This window comes from Canis lupus, chromosome 21 (genome assembly GCF_003254725.2).
Source record: "Canis lupus dingo isolate Sandy chromosome 21, ASM325472v2, whole genome shotgun sequence".
Lineage (NCBI taxonomy): Eukaryota > Metazoa > Chordata > Mammalia > Carnivora > Canidae > Canis > Canis lupus.
The window spans coordinates 28,048,615-28,063,655 of NC_064263.1; the positions used below are offsets into that span (position 1 = coordinate 28,048,615).

Here is a 15,041-nt window from a genome sequence, read left to right on the forward strand (position 1 = left end):
TTAAATAGTTTTTGCCTCCAAGGAGTCATTAAAATAATTACAAGAAACAGAAATAGCTTCTTGCATTTGCATCTTATCCTGCCAAGAATAAGGAGATATCTCATGAGCCAGTACTTCAACTTCTCAGAGGATAATCTCAAGTTTTTGTGATTTCTATGGCTTTCTTGTATCTATTGAAAGAAAACAAATAAAATTCTATAACATTATAGTTGCAAAGATTTATGGACATGAACAGGAAATTCACAGTATTTCTAAATGGTTGTATGGTAAAGAAGGAGTTTTAAATTTGACCCAGTGCCTCATGTGTGCCTGTAAACAATCTATGACAGTCTTAGACATTCTGCAAAGCCAATGGACATTTTGTCATTGTTATATTTATTTTCTCATTTGTCATTTTCATGTTTCATATCATTCCAGAACTCTTTATTTTTGGAACTCAATGCTTTTAATTTTTACCTAGGAAAGACATATTTTCTTTTTCTTTTCTTTTTTTTTCTTTTTATTTTCTTTTTTAAAACTGTGCAGTATGTGAATATCTATTTCATTAAAATGGAGAACATGTATCTTTCACTGAGTAGCCACTTTAACGAGAATCCCAGCTTACATGCAATCTATAAATACGTATTGAAAGAATAAATAAATAAACAGATGGTCACATATATTTGAGACATAAACCACAAAGTAGACAAAAAAAATCAAGGCCATAATATAAACAAGGAAAATTACCTAAATCTTACGTGCAATAGAGAAAAGTAGTTGCATAGATGATATTTCCTTTGGAACAACAGGACATTTATGAATAGATATGACTCTGTGAAGTCAATGGCAAAGGTGAGGCTGACACCTATATATGGCATATATGAACATTCTAAGAGAATATCATATCATTGAACCCTGCTTTGGATGTTTCTTAGTGAAACATCTATGCTTCATAGTTTTACCATGCTTCAATTTTTTTCTGACTGATATTTAATAATTTCTCAAATCAGGCTGATGAGGTAGTTCAAGGATGTCAATAGAAGAACTTAACGATAATTTCAGATTAGTGAATTAAAATAGGTGACTTTCTGGGGTGCCTTTCAGTTTAGTCAGTTAAATGTCCAACTCTTGGTTTCCACTCAAATCTTGACCTCAGGTTGTGAGAGTTAGCCTTGCATCTCCTCATGCTCAGCATGGAGTCTGTTTGAGATTCTTTTCCTCTCTTGCTGCCCCTCCCCCTGCTCATGCACATATTTTCTCTCTCTCAAATACACATATATAATAATCAAGTCTTTAAAAAGTAAAATAGATACAATAAAATAAAATAGATGACTTACTAAATCACTTTGAAATAAGAGAGTGTATGATTTCAGAGTTAAGGAGTACCAGAAAGTTCAATAATTAACTAGAAAATAAAAATACAAACAAACACAAATTGCATTGCTTTACAACTCTAACTACTGAATAGCATCAGAATTACCTTCCCTAAAGGAATATTCTTATCTTACTGCTATTCTCTAACCATTGCAATTTTGTCTCACTTCTCTGGCTCATCAACATTTAATGAATCAATTTTTGTTTTCCCCTCTATTAAACATATATACATAGATTCCTTTAATTAATAATGTGTATATTTCTTTAAACTTATTATGTATAATCATCACCAAAAATCATGGATAGTAATGACACAGTTACATAAACTTTTCTCTTAATTAAAGTGTTGTATCCATACACATAACATGTTATTACTTGACCACTGGAAGCTGTTGTCTTGGAATTGGGATTATATAGTAATAGGAAAGATCAAAGGAAAGAACATTACTGGAATTCCACATGAATTGCAATTAAAATTTGGGTAATCCAATAGTGGTTTCCATCATCTCTTTCTCTTATTCTCCTCTACAAATTGTATAAAGAACTTGAGAATCTGTGCTAAATCATCTTGGAATAAAACATTAATTGCAGTACCAGCTCAGGCAGGGGCACTTGATGAGGGAAATAGATCTATGGAAGTGGAAGTATCAAGGATTCTAAATAAAACCAAAGACATTTGTTCCCCCAGGTAAGACTAGGAAAACCAGAACTAGATACATCTGCCTAATTTGTATCTTTCAAAAATATGCTGTGAAAATATAATTACTTGCCTTATTGCTCTATACACCAGCAATAGCACTTTCTATTCCAGAAAAAAAAGTAAATACCCTCAGAAAGGTCAGAACATGTGTATAAACATTTAAAAGATGTTTCTGATGCAACATAAGGATTGATAACTATTGCTTTGAGCCCTACAATGTTCTTATGCCAAGATAAGATTTTTTCCATTTTAAGAAAGACTAAGCAAATATACAAACCCATTGCTATAGCAAGAAGGCAATAAAAAAATTCCAGACAAATAAGTGTATCAGAAGCAAAGAAATGTGGAATTATTATATTTAAGGAAAACTTAATGGATAAAGGCCTGGAAAGGGTTGGGGTTAGAAATGGAAGGGAGAAGATGGAAATGATATCTACCACACTCCAATCTAATGTGTTTATATTTACAGGGAATGTATAAAATACATGTTAATTCAAGCTGTATAGTGCCAGTAGATACCACTGTCTCCTTAGGAACTTCTTGAGATGCTCTGTTGCCTCCAATTCTGTTCTTTACTCTTTTGTTGGCAAATATGATGCCTACAAACCTACAGCAGACAAATCAGTATGTGTTTACATCATTTAGATTGCTGTTATTATTGTCTTGAGGGCATGCCTACATCATAGTAGAACAGATTTTTGTGGGGAAAAGTAGGTGGAGAACTCCTTGGCGAATCTGTTTGGTCTTCACACTATAGATGATTGGATTAAGCACGGGTGGAACCAATAAGTAGATGTGAGCCATGAAGATATGGATGAGGGGAGAGGAGTGTTTGGCAAAACGATGGACAATAGAGAGCCCAATCATCGGCACATATAGGATGAGTACAGCACAGATGTGGGATGCACATGTGTTGAGGGCCTTAAGCCTCCCCTCACGTGATGCAATTCTTAATATTGAGTGCAGAATGTACATATAAGACACAAAAATACCCAGAGAGTCCATGCCCCATAGCGCACTAATAAGAACCAACCCGTATATAACATTAAACTTTGTGTCAGCACAGGCAAGACGAATCATGTCCTGGTGCAGACAATAGGAATGAGAAAGGATGTGGGAGTGGCAGAAAGGAAAGAAGGCCAACCTGGCCAAAAGTGGAATCATGGCAAAGGCACTCCTAAGCAGAGCTGCAAGTCCAATTTTAATGATAAGTCTTGGGGTGAGAATGATAGCATATCGTAGAGGGTGGCAGATAGCCACATAGCGGTCAAAGGCCATGGCCAAGAGCACAGATGATTCAGTGAAGGAGAAAGTGTGAATGAAAAACATTTGCACCACGCAGATATTGAACTGGATTTCCCGGGAAATGGACCACAACACCCTGAAGAGTGATATCATTGTGGGCATGGACATGCCCATGTCAGTAAGGGAAAGCATGGCCAGGAAGTAGTACATGGGCTCATGGAGCCTGGGGTCTGTCCGAACAATATGCAGGATGGTGCAGTTACCCATTATTCCTACAAGGTAGAAGAAACAGAATGGAATGGATATCCAGTGGTGAAATTCCTCATAGCCAGGGATACCTGTGAGATAGAATGTGGAGGACAGGCTATTACTGGAGTTTAAGGTTGCCATGGAGCTCGCTGTGCAGCTAACAATCCAAATTCAGGATCCCAAGCCAGTGGGGAGGGCAATCATGAGATCAGCATCTGAGTCAGGAAAACAAAACAAAACAAATGACATGTTCTTGTTTGCACTCTTCCATGCATCCTCACATTTTTGCTCTGTCTACGTTGCATTGCTGTGCATTGTCAGTTAAGTGAAATATCCACTTTATGACCACAAGGACATTTCCTCCTGCCTCCTGGATGCAGATCCATTGACATTCTGTCTAAATACAGACAATCTTCTTCTAAAGACACTACTCAGAACAGCACACACACAAACAGTTCTAGATTACATCTTTCACTTTATAATTTCCTTCCAGAATTTTCTTGGCAAGGGCTACTGAGCTTTGTTAACTTTAGCCTCTCTCTCTTTTTTGTTTTTTTTTTTTAAGGCTCATGCAGTGATTTATACACTTGCCTTATTAGGCCTCAGCCACATAGCTTTTTCAATACTACTGAAACATTATGTGAGGTATCTTTAAAGAAAATAGAGAATCCAGAAGTGGACCCTCAACTTTATGGTCAAATAATATTTGACAAAACAGGAAAGACCATCCACTGGAAAAAAGACAGTCTCTTCAATAAATGGTGCTGGGAAAATTGGACATCTACATGCAGAAGAATGAAACTGGACCATTCTCTTACACCATACACAAAGATAAACTCAAAATGGATGAAAGATCTAAATGTGAGACAAGATTCCATCAAAATCCTAGAGGAGAACACAGGCAACACCCTTTTGGAACTTGGCCACAGTTACTTCTTGCAAGATACATCCATGAAGGCCAGAGAAGCAAAAGCAAAAATGAACTATTGGGACTTCATCAAGATAAGAAGCTTTTGCATAACAAAAGAAACAGTCAACAAAACTAAAAGACAACCTACAGAATGGGAGAGGATATTTGCAAATGACCTATCAGATAAAGGGCTAGTATCCAAGATCTCTAAAGAACTTATTAAACTCAACAGCAAAGAAACAAACAATCCAATCCTGCAATGGGCAAAAGACATGAACAGAAATCTCACAAAAGAAAAAATAGACATGGTCAACAAGCACATGAGAAAATGTTCCGCATCACTGGCCATCAGGGAAATACAAATCAAAACCACAGTGAGATACCACCTCACCCCAGTGGAATGGGGAGAATTAACAAGGCAGGAAAGAACAAATGTTGGAGAGGATGTGGAGAAAAGGGAATGCTCTTGCACTGTTGGTGGGAATGTGAACTGGTGCAGCCACTCTGGAAACCTGTGTGGAGGTTCCTCAGAGTTAAAAATAGACCTGCCCTATGACCCAGCAATTGCACTGTTGGGGATTTACCCCAAAGATACAGATGCAGTGAAACGTGGGGACACCTGCACCCCGATGTTTACAGCAGCAATGTCCACAATAGCCACACTGTGGAAGGAGCCTCGGTGTCCATTGAAAGATCAATGGATAAAGAAGCTGTGGTCTGTGTATACAATGGAATATTACTCAGCCATTAGAAATGACAAATACCCACCATTTGCTTCGACGTGGATGAACTGGAGGTTATTATGCTGGTGAAATAAGTCAATCGGAGAAGGACAAACATTATATGGTCTCATTCAGATGGGGAATATAAAAAATAGTGAAAGGGAATAAAGGGGAAAGGAGAAAAAATTAGTGGGAAATATCAGAAAGGGAGACAGAACATTCCCTAACTCTGGGAAACGAACTAGGGGTGGTGGAAAGGGAAGTGGGCAGGGGGTGGGGGTGGTGACCAAGTGACAGGCACTGAGGGGTGTACTTGATAGGATGAGCACTAGGTGTTATGCCATATGTTGGCAAATTGAATTCCAATAAAAAAAAAAAAAGAATTCAGACAAGGATGGGTCAGCAGTACTTATTAACATAAGCAGCTCTTACCAACATATCCAAAATTATGTAAATGTAGTCACAGGCCTGGTCTTGGACCAGCATCACCATAAGCTAAATATGGGTTAAAATAGACTTACTTGAAATAATTTAGAATTTTAAGAATTATAATAATGAACTGTGTCATTTGATATGCAATGTTCTTATTGTAATAAAATATATAATTTTAGCAAAGTATGGTTGCTTCTGACTTTAAAGATTCAGAACCTTCTTTCTTAAAGGTCAGATCTAATCCATCAATTTGAGAGTGGTACCTTCTATAAAAATGAGTAACTAAATAAATTAAGTGCTATAAGGAAAGATAGAGCAGAAATTCATGCTTCAAAGCAAAAACTAGAGAAAACAAGATAACTAGAAAGTATGGATGCCCAGAGAAAGCATCTGACCTGGATGCAAAGTCTTTCCTACTCAGAACAAATGAGAAAACATATTTCATGCCAATAGAGTCTTGTACCCCTTTTGTGGTCAAGAACAACATCTCTGAAGTACAACAGATGAGCCACCTCTCGAAATCCCACTTGCCCATCACTTGCCAAGAATCCCTGCTCACCAAAATGCTGTTTTGAGAATTTGCAATCCAGGAGACAGCTTACTTCCCATTGCAAATAAATAAACTGGCATCTTCCTGTCTTGTAAAGTCTACCTTGGACTTTGTGAGATTCAGATCCCCTTCAGTCTTGTCTAGTTCCATGCACATAAACTCTGACTGAGGCAGATATGTGGCTGGAATGATTAATAATCATAGTTTTCTATGCAACAGAAGACATGTAGTCCTGAAATAAATAAATAAATAAATAAATAAATAAATAAATAAATAAATGCCAGAGATAATAAATCCAGTCTTTCTGACTACTTATATTACAATTTAATCCTGCCCACATAGTGTGGGACCTCCTGCTATTTTCTTCTATCACCAAGTCTTGCTTCTCTTGCCCTGGGCTTATCTCCCTCACCCTCCTGTCCACCTTGCACTAATTACCTTCCAAGCTCAAATTTTCCAATATGATTCCTTCTCTTCCCTGATTATCTTCCAAGATGTCATCCCTAATCCAAAAGGAAATCTGCCTTTCACTTACCTCACTGCTACTCAGTTCACACTATTTCTCTCACTTTATGGTGTCTGCCAAGAAGGGGTGAACCTGAGGTTTAATGGAAAACTGGAATATACCTGATCTGGAGGCCAGGCTGAAGCAGCTTTATCATTTCCACGACTTTCTATTGAGGTTTGAGGGGGCAACTGCCCTCCATCCACCTTGTTCAGACTCTTTCTCTGCTTCCACAAGCACATCCACCTCGGTAATATGCTGGTCCCAATGCTTGCTCACGTTTGGGTTGGGCAAATGGCTTATTTCCCTCTGGAATCAAAGGAGCCTCATCTGTAAACTGTAGATAAAAACAACTTGATAAGATTGTACTTATAATTAAAGGAGATCATGTGGGTAAAATACTTAGCACGGCACCTTACATATAGTGACCATTAAAACAAAATACTGATAATGGTGATGTCAGCAACGACAATAACAATATTTCTTGGAAGTGTAATGGGAGGTAGGAAGATATGAGGAGACTGTGGAGTATCCTTCCAGAGAGGAAACACCCTGAGTGGGCATCTTACAAAAGTGATCTAGGTCGGCTGAGGGGTGGGAAGTGAAGGATATCAGATTCATCTGTGTTTCTTCAAGTGAAAATTCAGTATAGCTGTAGGTATAAATTGCTTCATGTCCTTTACCTCCAAATTCTTCTGGTAATTTCAATCACTATACTTCCATAGTTTTCATTCTGTTCCTTACCAGTTTGGGAAATAAAATAAAGGTAGAGCCCAGGATAAAATGGGAAGCCTGTCCAAATAAAGGAATGAGATATTTGGGGACTATCACGAGCCTGGAATCTGAGCAGCCATGTCAGTGTTCTGAAGTTGCCACAACATATATTCACTATATTCCACAGATTCACTAGGATCTGCTCTGCCTATTATTCCACAACTCCTCATAGTGTGGCATTGGTGCATTTTGACTGCTCAATTCTTACTGCTTCTGATTCTTTTCAAATTCATTCACATGGCCTCGTGAGGCCTTCTACCATTCATCAGAATAAGAGGGTGCAGTTTGAAGATGTAGTCGGTAAACTCAAAAATCAGAAGGAGTTATAATTTGAGGTTTAGCCTCCTGAGTCACAACTATGTCATATTGGAAAGCACTGATACTTGGGCTTCTAAGGGACTTTGAAGGTTATCTGATACAGTCCCAATCACATTCTGGAATCCTCATTCTGTCATGTCACAAAAATAATCCTTCACCGCTGGAAGCATCACATCCCACCCATGGACACACAGTCCACCCACCATAGAGATCTGGAGTATCCTTGGGAAGTCCAATCTGAAAAGTCTGACTGAATCTGGCTTGAAACCTATAGGAATGAGCATGAAGGCATTTTGGTGAAAACCATGTCCTATGATGACCTGAGAACTTTTCCCTTCTTGAACATTCTCCTGGTTCTTCTCACACTCTTGAGTGTCCACTCTCCTCCCTGTTGTGTCTCACGTCCCCCTCTGTGTTTTCCTCTTAAGCCTACTTTTATTGTCTCCAGTCCTCACCTACCTGGTAGGCTAGTTCCTCTGGCCACCGAAGACCATTCTAATTCTCTGAGCAAGAAGGATCAGTTCATAAGTCTTCCCCCAGTCCTTTGAGATATGAGGCTCCAGGATAAATGCAGGACAGTGTGTGTAACCCTGTCAGTGCCACTGACACTGTTTGTCAGTTTGGGCTCTCTCCACCATTTAGGCTACATCTGGGTGTAGCAGTTTGGGTATACGGGGCCAAGAAGACTATTGAGACTTTCTAATGCTTATTGCCTCAATGTGTGGAACCAATGAGTTAGTGCAAAGTAATATGAAATATTACTTTGTATCCAGAATATGATAGGGCAGTAAAGAATTTTGGATATGTTGTAGTTTGGAGGGGATTTATAAGGACTTACATTGGAGAGGGACATAAATCTGTGCCCTAAGAGCTGGAAATGACTCCAGTTAAGCTCTATTATTAGACACTTGATAAAAATAAGATTCAGTTATGTGTCTGCCTCTCTTAAAATCATACAACAGGGGTTTTTGAAAATTCATGTTTCTGTCACTCAATTTTCCTGTGAACCTAAATCTGCTATAAAAATAAAATGCATTTCAAGTACCACATACCAAACAATAAAACCAACATCATCACTCAGATCGGATTGGCTATGGTGGTACTATTTTCACTACGCCATAGATTTCTCCCTGATGAAACAGATAATATGTTTAATATGACTAAAAATAGAATTTTTTACTCAAGTTTTAAAACTCTTACTTTGTCAACAATACTGACTCTTCAATGTCTGTTGGTGATTGAACTATGCAGCAGGGTTGCATGTACACTAATGAGTACTCAAAATCTCTAATTGGAATGGGAATTTCAAATATATTGCAATTCCTGGTTAGTACAGGAACTACTTTAAAATGTGGTTCCCTATGAATATCAACCCTGGTGTTGATTTTGACAACATTGTTCTAATTATAATGCCTTACATCTCCAAACAAACAAAAGTCTGGGATGGGATGGATTCCCACGGATTCTATCAGACATTTAAAGAAGAGTTATTAGCTATTCTCCTCAAAGTGTTTCAAAAAGTAGAAATGAAAGGAAAGCTTCCAAACACAATTTGTGGAGCCAGCATTACCTTGATTCCTAAACCAAAGACCCCACTGAAAAGGAGAATTATCGGCCAATATCCCTGATGAGAATGAATGCAAAAATTATCAGTAAAATACTGCAAATAAAATTCAAGTGTGCATTAAAGGAATTATTAACCACTATCGAGTGGGATTTATTCCTGCCTACAAGGGTGGTTCAGTATTCACAAATCAATCAACATGATATACCACGTTAATAAAATAAAACCTAAGAGCCATATGATCCTGTCAAAATTGCAGAAGAAGCATGTGACAAAATACTGCATCCTTTCTTGATAAAAACCCTTGACAAAGTAGGGATAGATGGAACATACCTGAACATCGTAAAGACCATATATGAAAATTCCACAGCTATTCTCGTCATCAGTGGACAAATACTGAGAACCTTTGTCCTACATTCAGGAGAAAGACAAAGATGTCTACTCTCATCATTGTCTATACTACCTAAAAGTAATCTACACATTTAATACAATCCCTATCAAAGTACCACTAGTATTTTTCACAAAGTTGGAACAAACGATCGTTAAATTTGTATGAATCACAAAAGACCCCAAATAGCCAAAGCATCTCTGAAAAAGGAAAAACAAAACTGAAGGCATCATGATTCTGGATTTCAATTTATATTACAAACCTGTAGCGATCAAGACAGTATAGTACTGGCACAAAGACAGACACATAAATCAATGGAACAGAATAGAGAACCCAGAAATGTCCCCACAACTATAGAGTCAACTAATCATGTGGCCAGACACATGAAAAGATGCTCAACCTCACTCATCATCAGGAAAATACAAATCAAAAGCACCATGAGATACCACCTCACACCTGTTAGAATGGCTAAAATTAATAACACAAGGAACGACAGGTATTGGCGAGGATGCAGAGAAAGGAGAACCCTCTTGCACTGAGAGGGTGAGAATTAGTGAGAATGCAAACTGGGGCAGCCACCTTGGAGAACAGTTTGGAGGCTCCTCAAAAAGTTAAAAATAGAACAACCATATGATCTAGCAATTGCCCTAGTAGGTATTTACCCAAAGAATACAAAAATACAGATTCAAAGGGGTACATTCACCCTGATGGTTGCAGCAGCATTATCAACAATACCCAAACAATGGAGAGAGCCCAAATGTCCATCAACTGGTGAATGGATAAAGATGGGCTACACACACACACACACACACACACACACACACACTGTAGTATTATTCATCCATCAACAAGAATGAACTAGCTATTTGAAACAATATGGATGGAGCTAGTATATTATGCTAAGTGAAATACGTCAGGGAAAAACAGATATCATATGATCTTCACTGGTGTGGTATTTAGAAAAGAAAACAGATGAACATATAGGAAGGGGGAAAAGAAAAAAAGAGAGGGAGAGGGAAACAAGCCATAAGAAATTCTTAACCATGGAAAACAAACTGAGGGTTGATGGAGGGAGGTGGGTGGAGGATAGGCTAGGTGGGTGATGGGTATTAAAGAGGGGAGGGCACTTGTTAGGAGCACTGAGTGTTGTATGTAAGTGATGAATCACTGAATTCTACTCCAGAAACCAATATTGCACTGTATGTTAACCAAATGAAATTTAAATTAAAAAATAAAAAAGAGGGGCACCTGGGTGGCTCAGTGGTTGAGGATCTGCCTTTGGTTCAGGTTGTGATCCTGGGGTCCTGGGATTGAATCCCCCATCAGGCTCCCTGTGAGGAGCCTGTGTCTCTGCCTCTCTCTGTGTGTCTCTCATGAATAAGTAAATAAAATCTTTAAAAAACAATAAAAAATAGAAAGAAAGAAAGATAATACCTAACAACTTTGTCATGTGTTCACTGAACTCAAATGTTGTCTATTGCAAAAATATCACAATTTACTAATCTTCATGCACGCCTATATTTAATACTTTCAATTGAGAACCTGCTTTTTCAGAAGTTGGTCTCCTCAGTGTAAGTAATAGTCTTCCTATAGAAAATGTACTCAATTACTCAAGAAATCTTCCATCCACTGATAGTCTACAAAAATGTGAGATTATTTATACCTTAACAATAGGAAATCCCTCACATTTCTATCTTCAAATGTCTTAAGGAATTGCCAGACAAATGACCTGGACTTAATGCCTTCCCTGGCACTGGATACCTCTTAATTCTCTTATATTTTCATTTCTTTAATATTAACTTAAATCACTTTGCTATCATATAAGTTTGATATAATCAAGAATCCAAATTAAAGGGTTTTCGTTAGTCAGTGCATTCATATTCTTGCCATATGGTCTCTATATTCCACAGGTATACAACAGAAAGAAATGAGAAAACAATTTTACTTTCCACTTCCAACATCTTTGACAACCTTAAGTTATAAGTTCACTATGATGGGGAGAATGTGATGGGCAGATATCCACATTTAGAGCTATGGATAAAGCACTACCTAGATCACCAGCCTTAGAGAGGATATAAAAATGAAAGCCAGAGTAGTTTCTGTGAGAAAGGCATGTTTAGTCTATTTCCCAGATCTATCCTGTTTTGTGTCCTGACCATAATGGATTGCGTGAATGACTTCTTTCATTCTCTGGCTTCTGGTTTGACTTGGTTAGTGATGGGAGCTGGAAACAGGAATACAGAAGAACATACAGTTGAGGTGTTTACTCTCCTGGGTTCCCACCAACTCCCCATAATGGCTGCATCTCTCTATAAAAAGGATAAGTGCATGTCAAATGTCCTTTCCACAAGATACTTTTTCTGAGTTCAGGTAAATTCTTTTTTCCTTTGCCAAATTGGGACTAGTGATGGTAGCAAACTATTCATCTGGAAAACTATAAATACATAGATACAGCTAAAAATATAAATATAAACCTTCTTAATTTTCCTTAATCTTGCCTACATATTTCATTGACTCCTGACCCCTTCATCGAATTCTTGAAATTAACCAGTTTGAGTGTGGCATCTCTTTACTAACAATTCCTTAATTAATCCAAAGAAGAAATGTCTACCTCATATACATGTATACATCTCTGTCACTTTCCATCTCTTGTGTTTATCACCATGACTATCACTATTTGGAAGTGTATTACATGTTGAAATTTTAATATGCATAATACTTTTCTTCATTGTTTTTTACAAGAAACTTAATATTCATTTTTTGGTTAATCATGTACAAAATATTTTTTTCAAAACCTTAGAGAAGCCAGTTGTTCAAGTATAAGAGAGAAAACTTCAGATAAATCATTGCATATTTATTTTTCTTATATACATCAGTTAGAGAAAGCTAGCACTGAGAAAAGATAAAAGCAGATGACAGATGGAAGAAAATACCAGCAATCAGAGCCTCATTGTCCCTATGGTACTAGAATGAAAAAGAATTAGTACAGATTCTCTTTGAATGCTCTTTCTTATTGCTCATCTACATTTCTATTCTTCCATTGGAGTGTACACTTTAAGTTTCAATATTGAAAATTTGTTTCCTCTTATTTCTTACAGAATTAGGTGAGATAGCAAGAGTCTACCACAGTTTTTGGCATCTCTCTTCCTTCCTATTTTGTTTAAAGTTCTTAAGACATTTTTCCTCATAGGAGTGTACACTGACCAGGGGTATATTTATATATTTTTTACTGCCTTTCAGGGTGAGTATACAGCCCTGCGAGTGTGAAGTGTTGATTAGTCTGGTGAAAATTAACCCAATGCATTCATCACCCAAGCTTTTTCGGATACTGATTCCAACAGAAGTAAAGGAAACAAAGAAATGCAATATTATTATTTATTCTATATCTAAACTGAAACACCTATTTTATTATGATTTGGCTCAAAGTCTGTGAGAATAAGGTCTACTTTGCTTCATTGGAAAGAAAATGTACCTAGATGCTGGTGCCCAGTCTGCTATATATTACCTCTGTCAACTTTGTATAGCTAACTTCTGTAAGTCTTATTTTTAACATGGAAAATTTGGCTTCTCTTGAAACCTGAGCAAAAAAAATCTCCATAGATGTTTTGGGTAAAATGAATTTCCTCTTTCTAAACCTCTTTGTACCAGGATTTTGAGATACTTTAAAGCTAGAAAGTAATGATAGAAGAAATTACAATATTTTTCTTATAGATAAATGTAAAATTTATTAACTATAACATACTCAATATGCACCAAATGTGTCCAAGAAATTCTAAACTGGTTATCTTCAGAATGAAGGTCATGGATGCAAAGGTCAAAATTAGAGAGAATCTTATCCCTTCCAAGTGTGAGAAAACCCAACCTTTTTGGGTGCTAATATCCTTAGAAAACCTTGACGAATCTGCTTTGTCTTGATGCTATAAATAATTGGATTAAGTACTGGTGGAATTAGCAGGTAAATATTAGCCATGGTTATATGGACAATGGGAGAGGAGTGTTTTGCGAAACGATGCACCAAGGATAGCCCTATCATGGGCACATATAGAATGAGCACAGCACAAATGTGGGAAGCACATGTGTTGAGAGCTTTGAGCTTCCCTCCCTGGGATGCAATGCCTAGGACAGAATGGAAGATGAAAGCATAAGATAACAAAATTCCTAGAGAATCTACACCCCAATAAAATGCAATGACAAACAAGCCCTATAAAATGTTGAATGAGATATCAGCACAGGCCAAATGGATGACTTCTTGATGCAAGCAGAAAGAGTGGTAGAGGATATGGGAATGACAGAAGGAAAATGTAGGAATACGAACAAGAACAACAGGGAGGACAATGGAGCATCTGAATATAATGAAGACCCCTATATAGATAATGCGTTGTGGGGTGAGTTTGCTGGAATACCTCAAAGGATGGCAAATGGCAACATACCGGTCAAAAGCCATGGCTAGAAGCACAGCTGACTCCATCAGAGAAAAAGTATGAATAAAATACATTTGGGCCACACAAGCATTCACCTCAATCTCCCTGGCATCAAACCAGAAGATTTTTAATACCGTGGGCAGGGTAGAAAAGGACATGCCCATGTCCGTAAGGGACAGCATGGCCAGGAAGTAGTACATGGGCTTGTGGAGACTCTTGTCTGTGCGGATGATGTAAAGGATTGTGCAGTTGCCCACTACTCCAATCAGGTAGCACATGCAAAAAGGGATGGAAATAAAGTGATTCATATTCTCATAGCCAGGAATCCCAGTGAGGTAAAACAAAACAGACTGTTCAGTACTGGAGTTAGAGCCTGTCATGAGTCTGTCCCATGTAGCCATTTTCCTACGGTAAAAATGTAGGCTCCTAGAAGGAAGAAAAATACACAATATTGAGAAAACAGCAACTTACATTTCTAAGTTAGGTGTTTTCTTAATTCTTATTGCTTTGTAGAGACATTATACAGTTTGGAAAAATGATTTTGAAAAATTAGCCACACACACCACCTTCTTTTAATGTATTACTTTTTAACCTTTTAAGTGGATTATGGTTATTTTGTATTTTTTTAATCAATCATTTATTCTATTGATTCTGGATTTTGAGTCATTCACAGGATTCTCTTCCTTCCTCTAAATTTATAATACATTCTCCTATCTTTTCTACTAATATTTTGATAGGTTGGTTTGTTTCTATTTACTTTTAGATTCATTGTTTACTTGCCATTTATTTTTGTGTATGACATTAAGTAAGGGTATTTTCCAAGCCCCTGACCTACCCATGTTAAGCATTTATTTTCCTCTGACATGGACACTTGATGGAAACATTCTAGAAGGAATGTCAGAAAAAGCTT

At 37.4% G+C, this 15,041-nt stretch overlaps 2 protein-coding genes across 7 annotated transcripts; both read right to left on the reverse strand.

Annotated features, from left to right (window-relative positions):
* Window positions 1-7,538, reverse strand: LOC112667871 (olfactory receptor 51G2-like). 6 transcript variants are annotated; one of them, XR_007404605.1, is made up of 5 exons: window positions 7,350-7,527; window positions 6,789-7,003; window positions 6,264-6,393; window positions 3,637-3,762; window positions 1-170 (listed from the first exon to the last, which is right to left on the reverse strand). XR_007404605.1 is itself a non-coding variant. In XM_025459931.3 (4 exons), exon 4 carries the CDS (start codon window positions 3,686-3,688, stop codon window positions 2,729-2,731), a length of 960 nt encoding a protein of 319 aa, XP_025315716.1. In that variant the 5' UTR covers window positions 3,689-3,762; window positions 6,171-6,393; window positions 6,789-7,003; window positions 7,411-7,538; the 3' UTR covers window positions 2,350-2,728. The 6 variants fall into 6 exon arrangements, 3 of the variants coding, with proteins under 3 accessions (XP_025315716.1, XP_025315715.1, XP_025315714.1); XR_003141348.3 differs by lacking the exon at window positions 3,637-3,762 and having other exon boundaries at window positions 6,171-6,393; window positions 7,350-7,526; XR_003141349.3 differs by lacking the exon at window positions 3,637-3,762 and having other exon boundaries at window positions 7,350-7,524.
* Window positions 7,539-13,542: 6,004 nt separating this feature from the next.
* LOC112667332 (olfactory receptor 51G2-like) lies at window positions 13,543-14,511 on the reverse strand. Its single transcript, XM_025458917.1, is given in 1 exon segment — window positions 13,543-14,511. A coding segment is annotated over 1 exon segment (969 nt).
* Window positions 14,512-15,041: the final 530 nt, after the last annotated feature.

Bases quoted from the DNA above. Each gene is read 5' to 3' on its own strand.
- LOC112667871 (XM_025459931.3), bottom strand. From the start codon at position 3,688: ATGGCAACCTTAAACTCCAGTAATAGCCTGTCCTCCACATTCTATCTC.